The sequence below is a fragment of the Hesperophylax consimilis genome, chromosome 20 (genome assembly GCF_061612785.1).
Source record: "Hesperophylax consimilis isolate HC1 chromosome 20, BYU_Hcon_1.0, whole genome shotgun sequence".
NCBI classification, from domain to species: Eukaryota; Metazoa; Arthropoda; class Insecta; order Trichoptera; family Limnephilidae; genus Hesperophylax; species Hesperophylax consimilis.
The window spans coordinates 18,075,474-18,102,503 of NC_142855.1; the positions used below are offsets into that span (position 1 = coordinate 18,075,474).

General features: G+C 37.2%; 2 protein-coding genes across 2 annotated transcripts; both read right to left on the reverse strand.

Moving 5' to 3' along the window:
• Window positions 1-26,751, reverse strand: LOC149414235 (uncharacterized). The gene is made up of 7 exons (XM_089644276.1): window positions 26,670-26,751; window positions 7,178-7,229; window positions 6,939-7,102; window positions 5,438-5,606; window positions 3,478-3,681; window positions 932-1,046; window positions 1-554 (listed from the first exon to the last, which is right to left on the reverse strand). Exons 2-7 carry the CDS (start codon window positions 7,185-7,187, stop codon window positions 335-337), a joined length of 882 nt encoding a protein of 293 aa, XP_089500402.1. The 5' UTR covers window positions 7,188-7,229; window positions 26,670-26,751; the 3' UTR covers window positions 1-334.
• LOC149414236 (uncharacterized) lies at window positions 16,639-23,893 on the reverse strand. The gene has a single exon (XM_089643659.1). It carries the CDS (start codon window positions 23,626-23,628, stop codon window positions 20,803-20,805), a length of 2,826 nt encoding a protein of 941 aa, XP_089499785.1. The 5' UTR covers window positions 23,629-23,893; the 3' UTR covers window positions 16,639-20,802.
• Window positions 26,752-27,030: the final 279 nt, after the last annotated feature.

Here is a 27,030-nt window from a genome sequence, read left to right on the forward strand (position 1 = left end):
ATAATGGTAGGAATATAAACCAGCTGATAATTTACAATTTGATATAAAAAATATAAGATATTTATATAATGCGATAGTGAATGGTATAATCAAATACTTGAGTTGTGTCTTATTGAGAGCAAGAATAGCAGAAAAATATGTATGAATTTGGATGAAGCAAGGAGTGTGTGCCAAGACAGAATTATTTGGCAGTCCATCCTCTCTATCAACCATTACAGTGATGCAGCGTGATGGACCGCAAGTTAATCTTCCTCGAGCAGATAAACAATTGCGTCAACCTATCTGCGTTATATTCATGTTACAATTGCACATCTATGGAATATGGCGCCAGCTTCTACAGGTTATCGAAACCAAGTATGATATTTTCCATAAGGTGCCCATTCTTCCCCGAGTCGGCGGCCCCTTGCAGAGCCAGGTTCTTGGTCTCGGATACGCGCAGGTGGAAGTGTAGGTTGCGCTCCGTGTCCAGCATGTATAGGACCTGCTCCAACGGAAGCAGCACATTCTGGCTGCTGTCCAGGATGTCCAGATCGTCTCCGTTCTTGCAGGATTGCCTGGAATCAAATACATAGAAATGATACTGCGTTGTCCGCGTTAATCCTCTTAATAATTACTTTATTAAATGGTTTTCAGTTATAAGCCAGAGAGTATCTTCCATTTTCGTATATAAAGAGTACAAAATGATTTGAGTTTTTCACGGTCAAAAGCAGTATCGTGATTATTTTTTTGGTTATTATGCCATGTTACGCTTCCTCCCTCTTTAGCCAACGTTTCATACAGGGTCGCAACGACCATCATCAGGGCAGATTTTGACACATGCAGATGGTGGACACTGTGACGCTATCTGAAATGTTGGCTAAACGATGAGGAAACGTAACACAGCATAACAACTCAAAAATGAATCCCTCGTTTAATGAGTATATTTGTTTACCTGAAGCATATCCTTCTGGTGAGGTCATGAGGGTTGTGGATCTCCAGGTCAAAGTAGAACTGCCCCGGCTCGTCAATCGTTTCTCCGGTCATCACCACCGACCACATCATCTTGCCTGTAACATAATGTGTATACAAAGCAATCAATTGAGCCCTTATGCGGGAAAAACAGCGTTACTGATGTGAACTCGTCCTCACAGTAGTGAACATCTCTAATTGTCAATAACAAGATTTATAAAGCTGGAATGGTTCGCTGGACAGGAAATTTAGCGTGCCTCACGCGCCTCCGATGGGGGCGCAGGGACATGCACAGGGCGGCGCGGGCGCGGGCAACCTTGTAGTTAAGGAGTTAATTATTATACTAATAAGAAATTATCCTGTAGCTGGGTAGATAGGCACTGTGTATGTACCTATTACTTCGTTGTAAACAGCTACTCAAGCGGTTTGTTCTGGCGGTTTGCTCGTGCATGTACCCATTATTTCACAATTTATCCCAAAATAGCAGAGAAAGCACTTCAATTGTATTTACCACTTTCCAGTACTTATTTGTGCGAAACGGCATCATGGCTATAAAAACGATCTACCGAAATTAGCATAATATTGCTAGCGATTTACGCTGTACGATTTTTATTTTTTATTGAATAAATAGTTAATACATATCAACGAACAAGTCCTGCTAAGCCAATTGAATTGGCTTGTCAACAGGTGCTTAAAGTTTAGTTACATATACATTTTTATAAGTTATAATTTACATCTTATATCTACAGAATCAACATTTTTTCATACATTTAAAGTAAATATTTTTTTTCCGATAGCCAATTTTTCACCATATATTTAACCTTATTCATAGATTTACATTGCTTTATAGTGTCAGGTAATAAATTAAATATCTTCGGTATGTTGTATTCAAACGTTCTCTGTCCGTATTTATTATTAAATTTCGGAACTATTAACCCGTCATTGTGCGTGAATCTAGTACTGTATTTATGTTCTAATTTTTCTTTATGCTGCGGGGTAAATATATGCTGAATTATGATTTTTTGCCATAGAATAGCCTTAACAGGTAAAATTTTGGCACTCTGAAACAACAACGGTGTATTATGTCTCTGTTTAAAAATATTAGGGACGACTAGTAATTTTATTAATGCTAAGCCAAGAATTGGAAACCTCGTGGAAACCATGCAAGCAGATATTACATAACTGAGTAGTTTTTTGTGTTACTTTAATAGGCAGTAAATAAAACTTTAATATTATTGAACAGTTGAGAATTAGTGAGTACTAGCTTACGTGTACCTGGCGTTGCTAGACTTTTCTCTACGTTCTTTTAATTTAAAATACATTTATTAAATATATATAAAACTTCCAGAAGAAATTCTTAAAATAATAGTGAAACCTTGTCAAAATCCGTTACGTAGTTTAGAAGAACTAAACGCACAAACAGACAGACGCAGACAGCGACTTTATTATATAATACTAGCTAACGTGTACCTGGCGTTGCTAGGGGTTATCCTTAGGAGATAGACATATATATAGGGTTTTCCAATAAGAGGTGTTATGTGTATTTAATTCCGGCCATAAAATGATTATTTATGGCCGGAATTGGATGGTATTGATCTGGACAACGTTTACTTTCAACAAGACGGCGCTACGTACCACACAAGCAACGAAACCATTGATCTTTTACGGGAAAAGTTTCCGGACCGTGTTATCTCTCGAAGAGGTGATCACAATTGGCCACCGAGATCTTGTGATTTAACACCTTGCGACTTCTTCCTTTGGGGCCACGTGAAAGAGGAGGTCTACGCCAACAGCCCAGCGTCGATTCAAGACCTCAAAGATGGAATTCGTGAGGCTATCGAGGACATAAGGCAGCCACAGTAGCGATTTGGTTATGGAAAATTTCATGAAAAGGATATGGTCCTGTAGGCGTGGTCGTGGTGGTCATTTGACTGATGTTATTTTTCACTATTAACGGCATACCTTCCTCTTTATAATAAAATAAACATTCGATCATTTATATTAAAAAATAGCATTTTTCTTTGAATATCAAAATAACACCTCTTATTGGAAAACCCTATACTATGGTCTTTTTGTGAGCATTTTTAAGATATACAATTCCGTAATACATTATTCTGATGTATCTCCTCAGGTTTAGACAGCGTTGGCAATGTAAGCGCCCGAAAATATTTTTATACGATTGATTTAAAAAAACAGACTTTTTTCTACTTTCTATAAATTTAATACCCGTGTATTATATATATAAACATTCCGGAAGAAATTTCCTAAATGATAGTGAAAACCATATCGAAATCCGTTGCGTAGTTAAGAAGAACTAAGCGTACAAACAGACAGATGCGGAAAGAAAATTTATTTTATACTATTTAGATATAGGGATTAGAATTATAGGAACCTTAGTGATGCCGTGAAAAGGACTATTGATGGAAGGACTAAACAATTATTCACAATAATTATTTTCATGCACTTTATTTTGCCCTCTTATCGGCATAATTGATTATTTGCTAGTATTAATATGTGAATGTTTGTTACCTGACTTGGCATCATAGATCTGGTAGATGTTGAAGACGCGGTCGAAGCACTTGAGCAGGTGGTATCGCATGACGGGGCTGCGCGCGCGGGGGCTCCAGGGGCCGCTGAAGGCCACGAAGGGCAGCTCCGTGACGTGCTCGGGGTGCTCCGTCCCGCAGTGCTCCAGCCAGTCGGCCGCCTGCCCCACCCAGGGACAGCCTTCTGCTGGAAGAAGGAATTACTTGATGTTGTTCTGTTTGAACATAACTGATTGGCTAAGCCAGGCAAAACAATCATATAAACATTCTATCAGGACTATTAAAGTGGGTCACCATCCTCAGCAATGAGCAAAAACTAATTAAGAAGATCTATCTGATTAGGCTATAGGCTAACTCAACTATTGAAGAAAGTACATTTAAATCATTTTAAAATGTAGATTAAAAAGACAATAAGTTGATTTACATAGTGTTACAGCCATTGTTCCCAACTTTTCGAACGATCAATCTCAGGCTCCGATCAGCCAAGTGTTTTGTTTAGTAATGTTCGATTCGCCTGTTTCCAAACATCTTTACCATTGATTATCTTAAGTGGCCCCTCCTACTTTCACAAACAATAAAATGACATCAGCTTTCAATGTTAAATTAATATTGACGAATTTATTATCATATTTATTTATTATTATTTATGCACATTTAAATTTTAAATACAGTAATACATAAACCGATATTTTATATTTTAAAAAGAAAACATACCTATGTAATATGTTGAAAATAAAATGTTAGCCCTACTTCAATGCAACCTTGTCTTGGCTTAGCGAATATTTTTCACTCTGTCGACACTTTTTATAACTAGTCATTTACTGAGGCAATCTAAATCCAGTAGTTTGGCTTCCTTAAATTGGTTGATCGCTCAGTCGTCATCTTTGCGTTGGAAAGAGCGTAGTTATGAGTTTGAGCAGTGTTGAGCCAAAATTTCGGCTCAACAGTTGATTAGTAGGATTGGGAACAACGGCTGTTAGAGTGAGACGACAATAGATGAGCCTTTATATAGAGTAGCTCGATCTCACTCAGCCTCAGAATCACCGGTACAATATCGTGTTTGTAAGCCTTTTTGAAAGAATTCAGTGTTACGGACAAAACTGTTTTTTCATATTCATATTGCGTTTGTACAGGGGTGTACGCGAATAAATAATTCCTCTTAATATCGTAAAGCATATCTGGCAAAAGGTTCTTTTTAATAAATCTATTAAATTAACGCTATCTATGAACATGTAGATTATAACGAACGTCGCATTTAACCTTAAAAAATGATCAATTTTGTAATGATTTCAGATTTGCAAGGTATTATAATGGTATATTTTTGGGGTATTATGCCGTGTTGCGCTACCTCCTTCTTTAGCCAACGTTTCGGACAGTATTACACTGTCCATCATCAGGGCAGTGATGATGTCCTGAAACACACAAATTTTTACACATCCGCCCTGATGAAGGAAACTAATGCAGTAATAATAAAATGATACCAAAAAAATAAACCACCGTAATTTTGAAATGTTTTTAAAATTAATAAATTGAATTGAATTGATTGAAGCAAGGTTTGTGTGCCAAGACAGAGTATTTTGGCTATCTGTCCTCTCTGCCTGCCTCTTCGGAGAAACGACATGACGGTTAGTTAGTAAGTTAGTTAAGATAAGAACAGAAGAGTGTTAAGTTACCTATCTCTCACATCAAAATACTAAGTGTGGTGAATGTATGAAAGAGACAGGCATATCTGAGTGAGACAGCATGACCGAGACGTATAAAAAGGCATTCTGTTGTAACTCATCCTCTTTTCAATATCAAGCTCTTCTATTGTTGACTTGTACCAATACTTTTAGCTACCTGAATAAAAACGCAGTGTAACGGAGTACCCACATTCTTTAGGATAAGAAGAAATCTGGTTGATCCGTACGGAAGATCACCACACTAAGTAATAAAGGTAATACCATAGACTTTGGCCATAAAGCAGGTAGTGGGGCGCATGTTGCAGTCCTTGGAGTGGTCGTCCAGCTCCTTGAGAGGGCTGCGTACGGTGCAGCCCTCGTGGGGGCACGGGAACTGCAGCTTGTCCACCAGAGCTTCCAGAGCCACGCTGCGGGTGTCCGTGAACACCTCCTGCAATCACAAAACATATGAGAATGTACGGAAACATAAAAATAACCTAAAAACCAGACGTTCTGCAAATCTTGCAATACTTAGTGAACATAGAAGGCTATGACTAGAGACACCCATTAAATAAATGGTGTTGATGACAGTAAATTCCTGGAAGGTAACAGCTATTTTCAAAGACAGCTTATAGAGCAAGTGAGGGATGTAGAGTCACTGTAGACATAATTCAGCTACTCTTAGCTGTAAAGCTCTGTTGTTCAAAGAGAATTTTCTGAGGCAGCTCTGATGACTGTGGGCCCCTGTGAATAGTGTTGCTATAATCATGTATTGACAGATCGTAGAACGAACATGACACACTATACTGTAGAAACACGTGCCATGTTGAGATTCAATCAATAATACGATAAACGTGTTTCAAGTGATTTTGCTAATTTAATTGTTTTTCCCCTCTTGCCGAGTCCCATTCCTTGACGTTATCCTATTTAGCTATTTTTATTTTCAACAATTAATGCTACATTTCTTAAAAATTCAAGCTATGAATGGGTGTCTATAGCTATGACTTATAAGTCTTGTACTGTAAATAGATAAATTTCTTCCTCAATCTGAAGATGGAATAGCAACGTTTTGTCAATGTTCAGGAGACAAGTTTTACATTAGCTCCACACGAGAGGCCCTGTGGAAAATGGTGACCGGATAAATCATCACAACGATAATTCATCACATCTTTAAAAAGTTATATAAAGTCATGGAAAGTGATTAAACAAAAACTTTATTAACTGGGTTAAGTACGTTAGGTTAGGTTAAGTTAGGTTAGGTTAAAAAAAAAAATCATCCTTTCTAATGACTTTATATCACTTTTTAAAAGTGTGTTGAATTGTCACTGTGTTGAGTTATCATGGAACCGTGGAAAATAATGCCCCTCAGGGCCTATGTCATCTTTGGGGACGCTGTGTGGAGGGTATTATTAGGAAAGGAAGGAGAGGAAGTTCTGGGAAGGAAAAAGGTATGAGGGGCGTGTAGAAATCTGGGGGTCAGGGAGTGACAGATGTATGAATCCATCCCACTGCGGAGCAAGGCGATGGGTCGGGAGAGAGTGCGGCTGGAGAGGTCAAACGGTCTCCAAGAAAGATGTCAAAAACCTAGAGAAAACCTCACCCCATGAACCCGGGGACCCCTGCTAAGTGACCAAACGTAGCAAACCACTTGGGGTGACCTATGGCAGTGACTATTCACTTCCATGGTGTTGGTTATCTAATATATGGTTCCTGGGGCGGCGGTAGAATGGACCATTCAAAAATTTTTATTGAATTTCTGTCAGATCTCGCTTAGTTTGATTACCTGGCAGGTGGGGCACCTCTGGGCGGAGCGCCGACAGCGCTTGCAGGCCCCGTGCCCCTTGGCGCACAGCCTGATGGGGGGATGCAAGTAGCCCCCGCAAGCGCACTTCAGCTCGTGGGTCAGACTCGTGTAGTGCTCAGATATCAGCAGCCCGTCAAGGCCGGCTGAAACAATAAATCACAATTACTTAATTTGCAAATGTATCCTTATCTGTTGAAATTCAATTCAACAATACTTACAGTCACTCATGTTGGTTCGTTTGGAGCCTGGTATCCCTTCTTCAAAAGAGGCCTGCAACAAAATATATTTATTTATTAACCGCTTGTGATCGCAATAGGCGAATCAAGAGTGGACTGTAAAAATTAATTGTGAAGTTTGGAGTTGACACAACTATGGTTGGAGATGGTGAACATTGGGATGAGTAAGGAAGGAATCCGACTCACCCCTTTGATGTTCTTCAAAGATGTTGATGGTTGGTTTCACTCACAGGAGATATGATTTATTTAACACACAAGCTTCCATAACATCCAGGTTGGATAAGAAACACACTGAGGGAACCGAATATGTTCACTGCACAGCTTTCTACCCTGAGTTGAAATCAATAAAAGCACTGATCACAAAGAGATGTTAATCAAACACGCTCCATCAATAAACTGCTTTGACATTTACTTTTATTGCTGTAAAATGTCACACAAAAACGTGGGTACAGTCGAATAATGACAGGTACTTGTAGGTAAAATAGGATGGGGAAAATTGCGATGATAATGTTAATGGAAGATTAATAGTTGCGTCAACACCGCTGATATTTAAAACAAATACTGGTCCAGCTATCATTCCACCCATATGTCTCGGCGGAACAATTTTCATGTCTTCACTGATGACTTAAATGATAAAAATGACACAGCACGTCAAAGAAGAGTTATGTGCGTGCGAGCCAGCGTGCTCGCCAGGAGATTCAACAGCTGCAGTCCTCTGGTGAAGAAGCAACTATTCCAGACCATACTTCATGAGCTTTTACACTAGCGGACTATGGGACAAGATACACACAAGGCATCATGAAGACACTCCGAGCACAGTATAGTCACATATACAGGGCGCTGTTTGGCCTCCCTTGGCGATGCAGCACCTAGGGATGGGTGCATGGGTTCGCTGCCTCAGAGTAGCCGGGATGAGTCAGCGCTACCCGAGATCGGAAAACACTCTTGTCCAGGCTGTCGCCCAGTGGCAGGGCAAACCACCGCAGTACAAGTGCTAAATATGTTTACCATTTTATTATCATGTAATTTATTTAGATGTATGCTTTTAAATGGCAAACAGAGCATTGCAGTGTCGTGGGTTCAATTCTCTGCTAGCTAAATCCTCCATCATTGCACAAGAAACACTTTCTCACCATAATGACGGAAGTAGGAGTAATTCAAATAATGTAAAAGTCTTTCTTTAAAGATTAAAATAAAATAATTCCTTTATTATTAATAATCATTGCAGTAATTTGGTACTAACTCGTTGAAACGTGTACCACCATTACCATGCAAGAAGCAATGCGTAGTTTCCGGCTGTTAGTCATTGGAGCGTTGGAGGTCAAAAGGAGGAGAATAATTGGTAATCTAAATAATATAATGCATCAATATTAGGATAGTCTAAATTCTCCACAAATCAGTTCCAATTTTGATAATGACTGTTAAAACTATAGTATTATAGGTAGATTCTTTATCGCTTGTTTGAATTCTCCAGTCGAACACTTCTAATTTTGAAAATGACAGTTATAACTATAATATTATAGGTATATTCTTTATTGCTTGTTTGAATTCTCCAGACGAACACTTCTAATTTTGAGAGTCGCAACCGAAATTTGTATTTTTAATAAAGAATATAAATTTATATGAGTATCTTAAAACAAAACTGTTGTAGCAATTACATATTCATCAAATTTCGAAAAGTTATGTATCTTTTTTACTTCTAAAATCACATAGAATCTCCCCCCGAAGTTAGCGCACTTTACCCCTGACACCCTGTATATTCACTCAAGTGATTTTTGGTATATTAGGGCTAATTTGCAAAAACGTTTTGAGCAATTGCTTGCATAATATAGCAAATTTATAGAACCTAAAAATCTAGGTGGATTCGTTGGGTTTAAACCGCAAGAAGCAGTTCATATGGTTCCATATCCATTTATTCGCACCGTAAGGCATGTAAGACGTGTAAACATTGTTACAGGTAAGTTGTTCGGGAGTACAATAATGAAGTGCATAGTACATAACATAACTGAGTATAAACTATATAAGCAGGTACAATACAAGTTATCCTAGAGAGTTCTGTTGTACAAAGGAGTTCAATAATCAATCAATATATATTATAAAAGTAAGTGTACAATGTACATGCTGTTAAATGTCAGAAACGAGTCCCGGTACGATGAAGGGAGTTATATGGTGTGGTAGCCCTCTATCCCACATCCATGAAGAAGGTTCCCGTTTTTACCTGAAAGGCATGCTTTTGAAGATATAAGGGCTGGAAGTTTCGCGCTCTACACATTTCTAGAACAGTCCATAACATTCCACAACATTACAGAACATTCTGGAGTGTTGTGGAATGTTTGGGAATAGTCTGGAACGTTCGTGAACATCCCAGATCATAATGAACTAAAAACGGGATTACAGGCCGTTTTCTGATAAATATATTTATATCTCTAAATAGTATAAAACAATGTCACTATCCGCGTCTGTCTGTTTGTGCGCTTAGTTCTTCTAAACTATGCAACGGAGTTCGATAGGATTTTCACTATCATTCAGAGAATTTTATCCGGAAGGTTTATATATCTCCCAGGCCAACAAAATGCTTGGATTTGTTCTTCGTAATGCGAGATCATTTACTAATGGAATTGCAATACGGAGAACATATGAAGCACTTGTCCGCAGTATCCTGGAATACAGCTCCATTATTTGGGCCCCTTCTGAACAAAACCATATCTTAGAAATAGAAAAAGTACAAAAAAGGTTTATGCGTTACCTGTATATGAGGGAATATACATACTATCCATTCCTGTATCCATCCTTGTTCTTAACAGGAATGCTCGATTTCAATACATTAGAAGCCCGCAGAAAAATATTTTTAGGCAAACACTTTTTGAAGTTATCTCTGGTACAATACACAATCCGCCTATGTTGAAAGAGGTTAACTAACAATTATACTCGAGGGAGATCCCATGCACTCTTATATGCTCCGAAAGCGAGGACTTCTGCCTATCAGAACGCGCCAATAAACAGAGCGACTCAACTGCTTAACGATTCTGCATTAGCCATCGACATTTTCAATGTCACCTACAGACAATTCAGTAACTATCTTTTAACACATGTCACAAAATAGTAAAACTGCCTCTGTAAACTTTTTAATTTGTAATCTTCTCCATGATATATTGGTGTATAACCGTTTTATGGAGAACTTGAAAAAATAAATAAATATATAATACATGGATATTATATTTATTGAAAGCAGAGAAAAGTCTAACAACGCCTGGTACATGTCAAGTAATACTTTGAGGAATGATATTAATCAAATAATATGGTAAATTTATATAATTATATATATACAACCAATCGCTCAAGTGATAACCCTTGTTTTATTTGCTAAAGAGTTTAGTATGTCAATTAGCCTTGTGAAAATTTATAGATAACTCATTCTATACTAAGCTATGCGCAAGTAATCACAATTATATTCTAGTTCTGATTCACAGAAGAGATTTGTTTGGAAGATAAAAATCAATTGAAAAAACTTTTGATTGAACATGAGATTACCAAGAAAAACAGTTGTATAATGCAAAGTTAACTAAGAATTTGTGGCATTCCATCATCTGTCATGTAACTACCCCAACGGAGAAACAGCGCGGTTAACTAGTTATCACACATACGAAAGACATACATAATTTCAATTCCAATAAAGCTGACATTTTTTATATCAGTCAGTGCAAATGTTTGATTTAATTAAGTGAATTAGACAATACTTACAGCAGTGGAGCACTTGATAATGAGGGGAAAATAGTTAGTACGTCGCTAGCTGTACAATGCTATCAGTGCGACTAATCTTATCTATTGACGCACGAACCAAATTATTGAAATCATACTTAATCTGATTGGGAGGGTCATTTAATCAGTTTATCATAGTTTTTTTAATGTGATTGAATACCGCACAAAACAGTAGTGGCAGTAACAAACTGTAGAAGTAATTAAAGAGCGACGAGTAGAAAAAATCAGAGACTTTGGAGTAAACTGTAAATTACTAGTTAAAGATTATATTGAGTCAAATTTCAACGTTCATTTTCGGGTTTGGTGAATGTCCTATTCAAGTTCTGTTATTTTATCATTATAGGCCAGTTATTTGACACAGCTGAAATAATAACAGAACTATCAGAGAACTAGAAAACTAACTTTGAAATTTGAAGAATTTTTCAAATTCAAAGGGACACTTTGATGGTTTGGGCACGTAGAGCGAACGGGCTAAGAAAGGAGTGTAAGGAGAATATGAAGCAAATGGGAATGATAGCAGAAGTCGGGAACGCCCGAGGAAGATGTGGCCTGATCAAGTGAATCAGATACTTGAGTTGGGCCATGTCAAGAGTCAGAATAATAGAAGAGTATGTATGAATGTGAATGAGGCAAGAAGTGTGCGCCAAGACCGAGTTGTTTGGCAGTCCGTCCTCTCTGATTGCGTGGAAACGGAGTGATGGTTAAGTTAGTTTAAAATCAAAGTGGGTTTTTCTACGAAGTTACGAGTTTTACTCTTACACGCCAGACTAATTTTTGCACCAAATGGCGTTAAAATCTTATTTTCGAGATAAACGGAGCTACGCAGTCTACGAATTAACCCGACGACACGTTAGATCTCATCTCGAATTAACATCTGTCATTTTAAAATCTTAATACCAACTTATAAGTGTAATTTTATCTGTAAGCGAGTCCTCAGTTTAATTAGCATTACACTCAACATTTCTTATTACAGATTTAATTTCGAATTTATAAAATAATAAGAAATTAAAAAGGGATGTTGGCCTATTTATTTGTGTCTAAACTGCTTTCTAGTAAGGAAGGTGACCCTAGACGAACAAGAAACTACTCGATATGGACAGAAACTCACTGAGGGAACTGGTAGGACTACTAACGGGACACTGCCATCTCGGGAGACACATGCAGATATTGGGAGTGGAAAACACCAATAGACGCAGGAAATGTGAAGAGGATGAAGAGACTCCAATTCGCCTATGGTGCCAATGTCCTGCCCTGGTGGGAACTAGGCGCAGATACCTGGGGAGACATACAGTAGAACCAGAAGACATAGCCACATACCCAATGACAACCCTGGGGAACTTTATTAAAGGGACTGGGTTGTTGTTAAAGGATTGAGGTAAAAAGGGAGATAGCACAATGGGCCTATGGACTAAGTGCTCACGGGAACTATGTGTAAACCATCTCCGCCCTTTAAAAAAAATTTAAAAAACTAACGAAGGTGCATACGCATGCTTTCGTGCCGCACCAACAAGCTTTTCAAGCTGCAGGTTCTCTGCTCCTGCAGTAGGGAGTAGGAAAGGGAAGGAGAATAACAAAGTACCTCCCTATTCAGATCTGGTTACCAAACACACTGTCTAAAGCCATTTAAATTCTGAATGGTGGTCTTCACCTGGACGATACTGAGAGAATTGCATTCGTTGTCTTTAGTAACCAGATCTGAATAGCAGGGTACTTACCAACCCTCCCCTTCCGACTTTGGTCAATCTCACAACAAACCTCAACCGTGGATGCTATAGTCCCGGGTAAGTGAAACGTGAAAATCGGAGGATAACCGGTCGGTTGCTGAGTCGACATCCCGTTTGTAGTAAGAGATTTTAAAATATTGTCAGGTTATTCGTAACCCGGGAATGTTTGTCTTTCTTTTAAAATTTTTAAACTCCAGATATACCAAGATGAAAACTTTATAGAAATTTTATGTCTAGAGAATCAACCGAATCAAACATACTAATGTTGGTCGTCTGTCTGTGACTAACTCATGTGAGTTTCATAGAATTTTAACAATTCTTTAAATTTCAATATTAAAGGTACTGTGATACTAGGCAGAGAGAACTGACCGCCAAACAACTGGGCCTTGGCACACACTCATTGCCTCATACACAATTATACATTTATTTATTTATTGGATAATTTGTATAGCGCCGCTTTTGTGAGATATCACCTCAGGTGCGCTTTACAGTTGATGCAGGTATTACAAAATATAAATATTACAAAAATAAGTGAAATTAAGTTAAATAAAATGAAGTACATGAACAGGTGATGAAGTACAGGAACAGGTGATACGAAGATAGAAGATGGAGACCCTGCAGCAAGAATCCTAGGTGGTGAGGAAACTGGACCAGCTGCTGCAGCGAGAGAGACTACCGCGTCCACCAACAGTGCCAGCACGAGGTTCGTCATCCGTTCAGGTATGTGTCTGCTGCTAATAGAGCGCTGGCACAATACCCTCTCATAGATAACAGACCTTGGCAGCACCACTGTGACGTTCAGCAAGGCCATCATTCATCTCCATGTAATCTTGTTCCTGGTGATTGTGTTAGTAGTGCATTGTGACCGCAATAAAAGACGACGGGCGGGATAATGAATTACCCTGGACTTAAATAAACATTTCTTAGGGCCATCAGAGTTTTCAAGAATTCCATTGAAAACATCTGGAGTACCCACAGTTACCGATCCTCGTCCCAAGTTCAACTTCATCGAATAGAATATTTTTAGCAGAATTTTCGATTATTTATTTTTAACACACTGCACTCTAATCACATTACTATAAAGTTCGGATTACTAATATTTAAGTGAATTTAAAACGTTGATTGACTGATTTACAAAATAATTTCAAAGGTATGTTGCCTCATTTCCCTTGAAAATACTAAAAATAACACAAAGCGGCTGCCACGAAGGGCGCTACAAATCATACATACACTTATACATATTATTGATCGCTTGTCTCATACATACACTTATATTATTCTGACATAATACACGTATATGGGTTCTTTATTCCTTGTCTGGATTTGAAAACATTCTTTCAATTTAGAAAATGTTACACATGTACACATGTGTAGGTAAATTCTATTGTTTAATAATAAAACTTTTAGAAGAATCCTCACCTTTATGAAGTTATTTATATCAAAAAGGGAATTGACATGTATTAACAGTTTACTAAACATAATATTTATTCAGCGTAATCCGAATTATACAATGTAATTAGGTACACATCGACATGCTTATCTCCACTCCCAATTTGGCCTGATGAAATAGGATCCAACATTCCTCGCAGTTCTGCGCAACATTGGATAACCAAGAATACCGACGTTGCCTGTGATGCTTGATCACTCCAGCGCTTTGGTGAGTTTCTTCTGCTTCTCCTGTCAGTCAAGCACTGCCAGCGACCGTCAGTTTCACCAGGTTTAAGTTATCAGTTTGGCGAACAACGTGTCTACAGGCAATCAGTAGTTGATGGTCTAATATTGGATGCCTGGCTTCGACTCCTAATGTCAGGCGAATTAAATTACCCATCTTGACATTTTGCAGAAAGGAAGACAGTCAGACCCCTTCGCGCTCCGTCTCCGTGGTACAGCACAAGAGTCCCAACTCCCCAGAGCCAGTGGGACTATGGCATCTCCAATTGGAAAGAGTTGGGGAAAAAGAAGGTGGAGAAGTAAATACACTTGAAAAAGGAGCAGAAAACACTGAAGACTAACATATTAAAATTGTGTATCTATATAAATGAAAATGTAAATTAAATATTTATGTTGAGGGATCAGTAGGATTTATAGGCCCTGTTAGGAGTTCTACCGAGCCGAACCCTCTGATATGAAAATATCTGGAGTCGGTGAATTATTTTCCCATTTGATCTCTGGTGAGTTGACGTGTTGTTCTTGTATTGTTTTGTATTTATTTTGCTTATATAATGCACTTGCATAATGTTGATTGACTAGATGATCATTTGTGGAAAAGTGTGTGGAAGGGTTTAGTTTTTCCTATGGGGAAGATTTAACCCGGACATAAAAACGGAAGTTAAAAAATAAAGTGATTTGTTTTTGGGGTATTATGTCATGTTGCGCTACCTCCTTCTTTAACCAAAGTTTCAGACAGCATTGCAGTGTCCATCATCAGGGCAGACGTATAATACTTTTGGCCGTGAAAATCTCGAATCATACAAAAATTTAAATGTTTGTTCAAAATCTTAAATCTCCAAAAGTTCACCAATTGCTTTGAAATTTTGACACGTTACATTCAAATACGCATGTGTTTTTATACACGGTGTCCGGAAACTCGTAGTACAAGCGGGAAACTGGAGAATCTACACCACATGGGGAACCCAAAAAAACATAAATTGAAAAAAAGACATTGTCTTATCTCTGAATTATTGATTTTATTTTCCATTTAAAATTTTAAAAATACTAAAAAATAAAATAATAATATTTTGAAGACATAAAAAAATATTTTTTTAAATTAGCTAAAAACACAAATATAATTTATTTTTTCTAAATAAATGTTACAATGAATTCAAATCATTCAGATGTTACGTCTTATGCAAACATATTAAAAGACAGTTTTTTGATTTGAGCATTTTCAAAAAAAAAAAAAAAAAAACCAAAAAAAAATATTTTTCGGCTATTTTAGGGTTAAAGTTTTTTCTGGTGTTTAGGGTTGAATAACAGATGTTTTAACCCTGCAGAGCAGAAATATTTTATGATTACACCGGGTTAAATGAAGGGTGATTTCAAAATAATGCTTCAAATCCGAGTTTCTTCATTTGTTTTACTTTCAAATAGTTTTAATTAGTTGGGTACTTTGATCTTCAGTAATAATTTATAAGAATTTGATTAAAAAAAAAAAAAAAAAAATCAACTTCAAACTCGATTTACTCGATAACGAAAGCTCAAATAAAAAAAAATATACTACAAAATCGACTCCAAATGTGATGTAGATTCACCAGTTTCCCGCTTGTACTACGAGTTTCCGGACACCCTGTATATCTCTATTATACAGGGTGTATCGGCACGTACCCGACAAACTTTAACCAGCTATTCCTTAGCACATTTGGAGTAAAAAATGTTATGGGCACTTTGCTGTCCGGTAATATTTTTTTTTAATAAAAAATTTATCATTCATATTTTCACCACATGTCACCACTGTTTTATCCTTTGTCACAGTTTAAAAACCCATCTGGCAATATTTTATTCGAGTTTCGTTGAATAATATACATACGTACCTACATTGGCGCGCTTTTACAATCACAACGAAATGGCACGGCACCATTCGTCTCATTTTTAACTATTATTATTTAGTGTGTATGAAAGAGCGAACACGCTTTTTGACACACTCGCTAATAAGAGCTGTTGAACACGAGAAACAATGCCAATGACAGTGACGGAGTGTGGATTTTTTTATAATTTTTTGTTTTTAATTGAAAAAAAATGTTACCGGACAGCAAAGTGCCCATAACATTTTTTACTCCAAATGTGCTAATAGCTGGTTAAAGTTTGTCGGGTACGTGCCGATACACCCTGTATACATGTAACTAACCTGTGACAGGTAAAAACATGTTTTTTAAAAAAAAACAGCTATTGATTCTCTATCTGCACAGACAGACTGCAGCAACGTGTGGCGGGGTACAGGTAGTCAAAAAATAAAAACATATAAATATTCGAATTTTTAATTTATTACATTTTATAAACGATGGCTTCACAAAACCCATTGAACGTATCTTTTAATTCATCTTCTATATTATAATACAATGTTATATAATTAATTTTACATTAATTAATTTAATTCTTAATATTAATACATAATAATATGCACTTCCATCTCTCTTGTTATTATCTTTAAAAAAAAACACACACACACACATATTCTTAACAGTCCCCTTCGTCACTAACAGCAAAAATAATTTAAAAATTTTACGCAATATATAATTATTTTTTTTATGTGAATACCCACACTAGAGCCAGTGGGATTGTGGCACCCCCAATTGGGGTATGTTTTGAGACAGAGGAGGATTGTTGGGAAGCATCTGGTTATTCAGATAATAATCAGGAATAATGTCGATTGTTTTAAAATAAAAATGTAAATAGTCCCAGATACTTCGGGCTCTCCGGAGACGGTGGCACTATGGCCTCCCCGATAATAGGGGTATATTGCGAGAGATGCTAAAGAGGAAGGTTGGAATGTTGTACCAGGCTATTCAGATTTGATCACCCAACGCAACGACCAAAGCTGTTTTAATCAACGTATTGATCGTAAACGGAATCCCGTCTTTCACCAGGGCCTCGATTCTCGACCAAGTCATTCCACCCAAACAACGATTGCTTCGACCGACTCGTTGTTCGAGTGGATTGACTTTTGCATATGTAAATATATAACTTCAACGATAAGAACGTCGACCAATGTATATTCTCTCGAAGGCGATTTCGAGCGAGAATGCGAGAACCCAGAACATTGGGAATATCGACCACTATTTCTTAATGGTGTTGCAATAATTTTCTTCGACAATTAAAAGCTTTAATTCTCAAATAACTGAAATAATCCATTTTTAATTTTTGTGATTTATATTGTAGACCTATCAACCAATTTGTTAAACATTTCAAAAAAGACTTCATTTTCAAAAACTCGCAAGACATTGTCTTATCTCTGAATTATTGATTTTATTTTCCATTTAAAATTTTAAAAATACTAAAAAATAAAATAATAATATTTTGAAGACATAAAAAAATATTTTTTAAATTAGCTAAAAACACAAATATAATTTTTTTTTTACATAAATGTTACAATGAATTCAAATCATTCAGATGTTACGTCTTATGCAAACATATTAAAAGACAGTTTTCATATCTCAGCGGTAAATGTGCTTTGACTTTCAGATTGATTAAAAATTACATTTATAAACATACAGTCGATTCTGTTTTTTTACATGATTTAGAATTTTTTAACTAACACGGTCAAAGCAGTTACACTGCGTTATTTGTTCTCATTCAGTAATAATAAATATAGAGTAGGAATGTACAATAATTTACATCCTAAAGTGATTTTCATACCTAATAATCATTCTCTCAAAATTCGAACGAATTCAAAGAACGTAGCTTTTTTTCTATATTCCCGCGTCCATTGTTGTCTTGCATTTATTTGAACAAGGCCCTTTAAAAGCGATAGATGTGGAATGCGTCCTCGTGTAAAAATACAGAACTAAGTGTATATAGGTTTTTTTTAATGCATTTTTAACCTGGTTGATTTTAAAAAGACTTCACACCTTAAGTAGTAACAGACAGACAGCATGTAATCAAATTTGTCAAGGTTTGGTTATTTTTGCAATATCTTGTCACATTTGATGTTTATCATATCGACATTTTTGAATTTCGACATTAGAACAGTCCCCGTTAACGGACACCAATTCTCGACCCGTTTACTTGGTTTTATAAAATGTGACGAAATGTGGTCACATTTGATGATCATTGTATCGACAATCAGCGCCATTAGCACAGTCAACCTGATTACTTGATTTTACAAAATGTGGTCACATTTGATGATCATCGTATCGACAATCAGCGCCATTAGCACAGTCAACCTGATTACTTGATTTTATCAAATGTGGTCACATTTGATGATCATCGTATCGACAATCAGCGCCATTAGCACAGTCAACCTGATTACTTGATTTTATCAAATGTGGTCACATTTGATGATCATCGTATCGACAATCAGCGCCATTAGCACAGTCAACCTGATTACTTTGTTTTATCAAATGTGACGAAATGTGGTCACATTTGATGATCATTGTATCGACAATCAGCGCCATTAGCACAGTCAACCTGATTACTTGATTTTATCAAATGTGGTCACATTTGATGATCATGGTATCGACAATCAGCGCCATTTTTGAATTTCAACATTAGAACAGTCCCCGTTAACAGACACCGATTTTCAACCCGTTTTATTTTTTAAACAAATTCATCAAATGTGACGAAATGTGGTCACGTTTGTTGACCATCATATCCTACAATCAGCGCCATTTTTTAAATAGGACATCTAAACGGTCCCCGTTAGCGGACGCCAATTCTCGACCAAGTTTATGATCAAATTCATCAAATGTGACCAAAAGTTTGAAAAAATCAACCCAAAGTGCTGTACGAAAAATGATGACATCAAGACCTGAGATTATAATGTGCCGATAGATATATTATCTGGGAGATAAATTTCTCATATCGTTAAGGAAAATAAATACAGATCAACTTAGCAAGAGCAGAAACTATGAAACAATCACAATACCTCACTTAGAACATAGTATGACTGCAAAATTAAGTGTGCCAATCTCTATTAAGTTATCTTATAATTTATTTATTTACCAAATTAGTTATCGGCGTGTTTTAATGCAGCAGATAACGGTATCAGGTAGATTTTAACTATCTTCAACTCATCATAAACTCAGGCCTTGGCGTTTTCTCGATAAGTTTAAAATGGAGTAATCACAAAAATACAGACGATAGGTCAATTGTAACCTCTCCTTCTTTCTCAAAATCAACGCTTCTTTTAAGGCGAATACCGCACAAGAGTAACAACTGCCCAAAGCCCCCGAAAGGAGCGGGTAGCGAAATGATGTTTGATGATCAGATCAGATGAATAGCGGTATATCAACAGGGCGATACTGAGAGTATCTACCTACCATTATGAAAAGCAGAGAGGTTACAACGGAGCTATCAGGAGCCGAGCTTAAATATATTACATAAAATACATAAGTATGTCATTTGAATAACCATTAGTTGTAATAGGTCACAGTAACTCTCACAGGAAATGCAATCTATGACTTCTACGTAAGACCTTTCGACTCCCAGGCCCCAGACGGGATAACGGAACTGATAATCTGTTCAAGAAATAATTTATATATCTGAAACCTTGATCAATTTAATTAGAAGCGAGATAAAAGCGCACTTGGTTCGGTCGCACAAACACGCCCAAACTACAATTGATTTAAAATAGTAGACAAATAGAAATATATCCTGTAACACATAATTTAAATTTATTATAACTTAAGAAAAAGTCTTAAATCTCTTCACATAGATAGGTAAGTAAAATCATAATTCTAATTGCAATACAAATCACTTCATGACCTGGTATTGACCGGATCCTCTCTGACCCGTGCTCTTTCCTAACTTATGGAATATAACGTACACAAATCGTGAACTCATGAAAAGTACACACTAATTACTTATTACCATAAAACACTCATTTACCAAATGCCGTGGAATTCTTACGCAACAGAGTTGCCTCGTGATGAAATTTAAAAATGTTTACATTAATTTAGAGAAATTTCGAATAGTGCTAGTTCATCGGAGCGTCTTCCATTGAAATACCGGTGGAACCACAAACGTCGGCTCAAGAAACATAAGAAAGAGCAACACAGCTCAAAAGTCAAATCATGTAAAAAAAAAAGGCAAAAATGTTAAAAACATAGTAGTTAAAAACATGTTTTAGGTAGATTGGAATATTTGTTTTAAATACACCACAAATGACAATCGGATGTAAGGGGCTGTATGAATGTGAATCAAACAAAGTGAATTATATACAAAACATACAAGATAAAACACAATATCGAATAAATAGATCAATTGCATGGAAAGCCTCACTTTGAACTGTCGCATTTTTTATGTTCCACGCATGAAACACTAATTCGAGTTCTTCATTTCACCATTTCACGCACGAAATACTAATTCAAGTTCTTTTATTACTATTTCACGCACGAAATACTAATTCAAGTTCTACCTTTTACCATTTCACGAATGAAATCCTTATTTGAGTTCTTTCCATTAACTATTCTAGGGCCACTGCTGTGGATTAGAGTTGTTGGGCGGCCCTCGTTCGCCGGGTGAATGCGAAGTAGACTGACTTCCGTTGGTTCGCTGAACGTACTGCTGGAACCAGCGCGCCTCGTTCGGGAGATCAAAATCAACAACCTGCTGCATCTGATTACGCATCTGTGCGTACTGCGTGGTGTACTGCTGGTTGTATTCAGCTTTGGTGAAGCTGTTAACCCAGTCCGTCACGCTCTGCGCGTCCGTACGATGTTCGTTCGCCGGCATGGACGAAATAACTGGCTGATTAACTGCCTGGGAGTAGTACGCGGGGTCCACTTGGTTCAAGCGGTAATCGGATGGGATGTACTGCTTGTGGAAGTAGTCGAGAGAGTGTGGGGGGAGTGTGGAATACATCGGCTCTCTTATACCTTGTGGGGTCGCCAACGGAAACTGGATCCTGCTGTCACTCAACCTGAGCGGCGCCGTATTGTGAACGGGTTCCACGACAACTTTGGCATCGTTGTTATGAGGCAACGAAGGTAGCTTCTTTGGGGTTCGAGCTTTTCTCTGCGATTTCAGCTTCGGAGAGCTCGGCTCTACTACGCTGCTTTCATTGGGAATTGCCGGCTTCTGCTTCATGAACTTGAAGAACTCATCTTGATATGCCGACTTTGTCACCGTCTCTGCCAGCTTCTTGATGTCTTCTTTATCGACGGGTTCGATGGGCACATCAACAATGACTTTACTGGGCTTCAGATTCATGTTTTCCGGTGGATATTTGATGGCCCGAATCGGCTTAAAATTAGGTGGCGGTTCTGTCTTGATGACGGCTGAGTATTTCTGTTCCTTTTTAACAATGGTTTCAGGTTTGACGCATTGTCTTTTAATGATTATATCACTTATTTCAGGTACACTTTCTGTCTTGACTATGACACTATTCAACGCTTGGATCGCTGCTTCCTGCTTCCTCTTCTTCTTACTGCATATCTTCTTCTTGATGGTGACGCCTTCAGTAGCCAAGCCTTGGATGGTTTTAACGGCTTCTTTTACTAGATTATCGTCTGCGGCTTGTTTTTGAGGTGTTTTTTTTTTTGGGGTCTTTTGTGCCGCTGAATCGGTCTGTAATTTACGTTTCTTCTTGCATTTAACTTTGGCTCCTACCAACTCATTCGGATCGACCTCTCCTTCTTCTAGCTTCAGCGGTTTAGGCGTCTCGCGGTCCGAGTTATCGGAGAGTTTGGGCAAATCGTCCCAGGCGTTTAAGACTTCGTCGATCTCTTTGATCTGCGAAGCGCTCAGTTTTTTGCATTTTGCTTTTCCTTTATTTTCGACTGGTTTTTTAGGTTTGGCTTCTTTCTTTACCTTCTTCTTGCGTATTTTACGTTCGTAATCAGAATCGTCCAACTGGCCGGCATCTTTGTGGAGCATGTCCTCAGGTCCGATCTCTCCGCCTTTCAGCCAAATGTCTTCCAGGGCTTCCATTTGATCTACGTCATCGCCGTAGTCCTCCGTCATGCCCTTTAAAGAGGTCGGCACCCTCGGTTTGCTGCCCAGCAAGTCCAGATCGCCTTCCTTCATGGCGAGCTCGTCTTGAATGTCTTCGTTGCCGAGATGTACGCCGATAGCGCCGCTCGCCATTCCTCGCGCCATTGCTCTCTTCACGTGTAGAGGATGCCTCTTCTTTTCTTTGATTCTTTGCTCCGCGTCAACGAAAGACTGCGGGAGTTCGGGATTGTTTTTATTGCATAAGATGTCTTGTCCGGTGGGATGCGGAGCAGCCGCAACCTTCTCCGGCTGTTCCGGATGGCAACCCATGTCCTGACCTTTCAACCATAGATCGTAGCGCTCCGGTTGGAAGCGTTTAACGAATGTATCCATAGAGATCTTCACCATATCTGTACTGCAGGTACATTGCACAGCTCGCTTGCCATATTCTATCCACCGTGGGGCAGCGAAGTTTGTGGATTCGGCGCAGTTGAATCCGTGATTGAAACCGGCGTGATAGCCAAATGGGAATGTCACGATTATCTGTCCGGCAGTCTGTGTCATCTTGCTGAACGGCACCGAGTACTGACGCAGGATCTGCGGACTTATCAAAGTCATCTTGTGACGGAGGAACGCTTGGCACGTGTTCGCCGACGTGGGGAAGAATCCTGATGCGATTCTTTCGAAGCGTTTCCCGTGCTCCGGCGGGATTGCATACCACGTTTTAGGTTCGCCAAAATGAAGATAATTGATGGAGTAAAGATCCATATCTTCCGTGTGCCAAGCGAAGGTTGTCTTCCACATGCCGAAGTATAAATAAGCAGTGTTGACTCCGTCAATTTCGATGCCGTAGTCTTGATTAACATAATCTAAGATTGTACCGAGACGATTGATGTTCCACTCGTTGACGTCGGGGTCTGTGATGCTTCCGTTGACATCTGCACCGTAAATAGGGGCCACATAGGTCACATTCTTCCAGTATTTTCGTTCCAGATCGTCCCAGCTGGTGTGTTTAGGAGTGCAGTACTTGGCCGAGTTAGCCATAGTGGCGAACTGTTTGACAGTCATGGCTTTCTTCTGGATGTTTATCTGATGATACAGTCCTTGTTTTCCCGTTACAACTTGGCAGATCGGGGACGGGATGGTTATGTCCAGCTCGTCCAGGTTGTATCCTGACTTTCTAGTGACCCATTCTGGAGGAGGGATGATCTTTGCGAGGCCCGCTTTGTGTGCGCCCTGCGACTCCATGTACTGGATGTATTTGTTGAAGTCTTTGAATTCATCCCAGGTGGGGCGGAATGTTTGGATTTTGTGACCTGGGCCGCTGTGGCTGGACTCCCCGTCGATAATTTCACGAGACATGATTATTTAGGCGTGTTATTTACGCGCAAATGTCAAAATATTACATCACTGGCACAACAAACTTCAGCGAACTGCAGCGGATGTCCGCGCGATGAAAACATACAAATCTAACGTGTAATCGCTGTGCTGCGGACCCAGCGTTGAATTTTAAATGTCATTTGACCACAAAATCACAGTAATGTTGACAATTCGTTTAGAAAACTGCACGCGCAACCCGAAATATTGGATTTTTAATAAAATACGTAATGGCCGCCGACTTCTCACTTCTCACGTACGCCAGAACAAGTCACAATGCTGTTTTTAGCGGCTTGCCACATACAAAATATTTTCTGTTTCCCTTGCTCCCATACTAAATCCATTAGATAGAGAGACACGATACTTTTTTCAACGATCAAAGCTCTAATGTGTTCTCACGATTCGTAGTAGAAAACGCATAGCCATTCCTCACTTCCTCAAAGGGTTTGTTTTTTTTTTTTTTTTGCAAAGGTAGTTAAAGTTACTTAAAAAATATTAATATAAATAATCATAATTAAGTTATATTTGAATCGATTAATTCCTTAGTCGTAATAATTACGACTTTAATACAAGACCGAACATTTTCCTTGTAATAAAAATCGATAAAAATTATGTAAACAAACAATGATGAAGAATAATAATAATGAATAGGGTTGTTAGTTAGTTAGGGCAAAATACGTACAGGGGTAAAATTGGGTCAAATTTTATGCATTTCAAAATATTATTGTAAATGTGAATTTAGTTAACGTAATAATCTATTTATTGATTTATTTACTTTACTTTACTGAATCCAATTATTACAAGAGTTGGGTCACGTAAAGAATCAAAATGCAAGAGTATTTAAGAGACGAGGTATTTATTCATGTGAATGAAGTGTCTGTCAAGATAGAATTTTGTGGCTGTCTATCCTCTCTGTAATCAATTAGTATGTCGTATGACGAACAATAAATTAATAATAATAGAGTTAGTTGGAATGTATAAGGAGAAAATATATGCCGAAAGATATGAAATGGGGTCAAAGTAACATTTGTCTTTTTTTTAACAATTCAGTATTGTTATAATGTACATTTTGTGGCATTATCTGTTAAGTATTATAAAAAATTTGCAAAATATTGTTTTTGACCCACTTTTTACGGAGGAATTTATCGGGAACACTTTATGGTTTGACGACATAATAGGAAATATTTTAATGACATCACTAAATTACTTTGAAAAAACCCTAACCGGTTTCGTTTATACCAAAGCTTCCGCTTCCTACGCGGGTCTGGTTTTAATTGAAAATATTAAACAATTAAATTTGAGGTTAATTTATTTTACAATAATAAATTAATGACAACATGTCTGCAGTGAAAGTGTATTTATATTTCAAATTGCATATAAATTATATGATTTTATTGAATACTGGGTCAAATAACGGTAAATATTATGAATTGTTTTGACATTTGACAGAACCAAAACATAACCTAACCTACATTTTCAAGATGGCGGCGCTGCATCAGCTGTTTACAAACACAAATGTTGTTATTATTTGAAAAGTAATAAAAATATTATAAATACACAATGAAACAAGTTTTTATATTTATTTATGAAATAAAAGAAGGTATGTTTAATTCTTAAGGTTGTATAATTTTCTTGTTTTTAGTTATATTTCGTCATTTTTATTCGGCGCGGGAGGAATAGCATTCGTGTCAAAACATCTTCAGATAAGTACACACTTATCTGAGTACTTATCTGAAGTATCTGTTTTTTTTTTGACTAAATATATTTCTTTCGTTTTATATAAGTGACAGCGATCTTTGTTATGGGGAAACAATTATAGGATATTATGTAATAATGCGGCATTGTTCTGTCGCTCCGTTATACATTTATAACCTCTCTTTTTGTTTATTATTATCCTGCGTATAACTTCATGTTTATTTACTTAAATTATCGCACCCCGTATGCCCGTTTAATTTCGCCAACTCATTCTTGTTTATTTTGTACATGAATCAATCGATTATTAGAATATAATATAATAGACAGAAAACGATGATAAAAGTAGCATTACGTATTCGTTCTCAGATAGGCAAAATTATTATGTAATATTAGGTAGGTATAGAAATTAATGTATCCCAACGAAAAGCTCCATTTTTTTCCGATGGAATATGCATTAGTATCTGGCTGAATTATCAATTTAATTCGAATTTTTCAAAATATCGTAGTAGAAAATGTTTTATTTTTGTAGGAATATAAAGATAATATGTTTTATTTTACTCGGAGAAGCAATATTAGGTAAGTATTATAACACTTTAAAAAAAATTATTGGATAAATTATAGGAATGGTATTCCCTGACGATTTCCAGAACTGGAGCATTGTTCCGTATAGAATCAAGCACTGGAAAACTGTTTTCTTTTTCAATGTTTATGATGTGTCATTGATTAAGGCATACTAAAACGTGTTAATTACAAACATACACTAATTTTAGTAAAAAAATAGTCTGATTTCGGTTAGTAATATTCTCTTAGCTGGCATGCGCACCGGGCGAGCCGTCAACGAATAGGGATTTTTTAATAGATAAAATTTAAATAATAGATTGCTTGAATTTCAATATTTTTGTGAATTCGTTGAGCATACTTACTGATTAATTTACTTGCATTTACAAGCCCTGGTAACGCCGGGGACTTCAGTTAGTATTAACTGTATAAGACAGTCCAATTAACAGTTAGTACAGTATGAACGAGGTGATGTAAGAATGTGAATGAAACAACGACCAATCCCTGCAGGGAACTGAGGGAACAGCTTGATGGTCACTTACTAACTTTAGTAAGTTGTAGTAAATTATTGAATTTGGGGTATATTATGGGTATGCTAATCACGAGGAGTCGAGAACTAAAATTAGTATGAAAAAATAAAGATTCATAGTAATGTTTACTTACGTTATCAGTAATAATAATTTAAAAAAATATTTACTGTTAAAAAAGATTCTACGGTCCACCCTAATATACGTAAGTACATAAATAATCAAGGATTAAAATTATGTACTTACGTATTTCGATAGCTCGCATTCGTATCAGAACATTATGAAATAATTTATGCAAGTCGTACAGAGCAAATTATGCAATAATCATTTATACATTTTAATAATCTAAATTAACATTTTTTATTTCAATAGAAAAAATGCTAGTGTTTTGAGAGATCGCGAGCTTTATTAACAAATAAACCTAGCGAAGCGAAGTAACATAAATAACTGTTTTACGCAAAAGTTAAATTTAACCGCTCTGTCTTTGAAGAATTTTATAGTTATAATCCATGTCGTCAGGAGTGCTAATTTATTATGGCTTCAAATTTAGACGGTAGCTATTTTTACTTCATGAAGAAAATGTTGCGATATTGCTAAATTCCGTGTT

Coding starts and splice junctions, on each gene's coding strand:
- LOC149414235 (XM_089644276.1), bottom strand. Junction 5,607..6,938: donor AGAGGTGCCCCACCTGCCAG/GTAATCAAACTA, acceptor TTGTGATTGCAG/GAGGTGTTCACGGACACCCG. Junction 1,047..3,477: donor GATCTATGATGCCAAGTCAG/GTAACAAACATT, acceptor ATTATGTTACAG/GCAAGATGATGTGGTCGGTG.
- LOC149414236 (XM_089643659.1), bottom strand. CDS start 23,628: ATGTCTCGTGAAATTATCGACGGGGAGTCCAGCCACAGCGGCCCAGGT.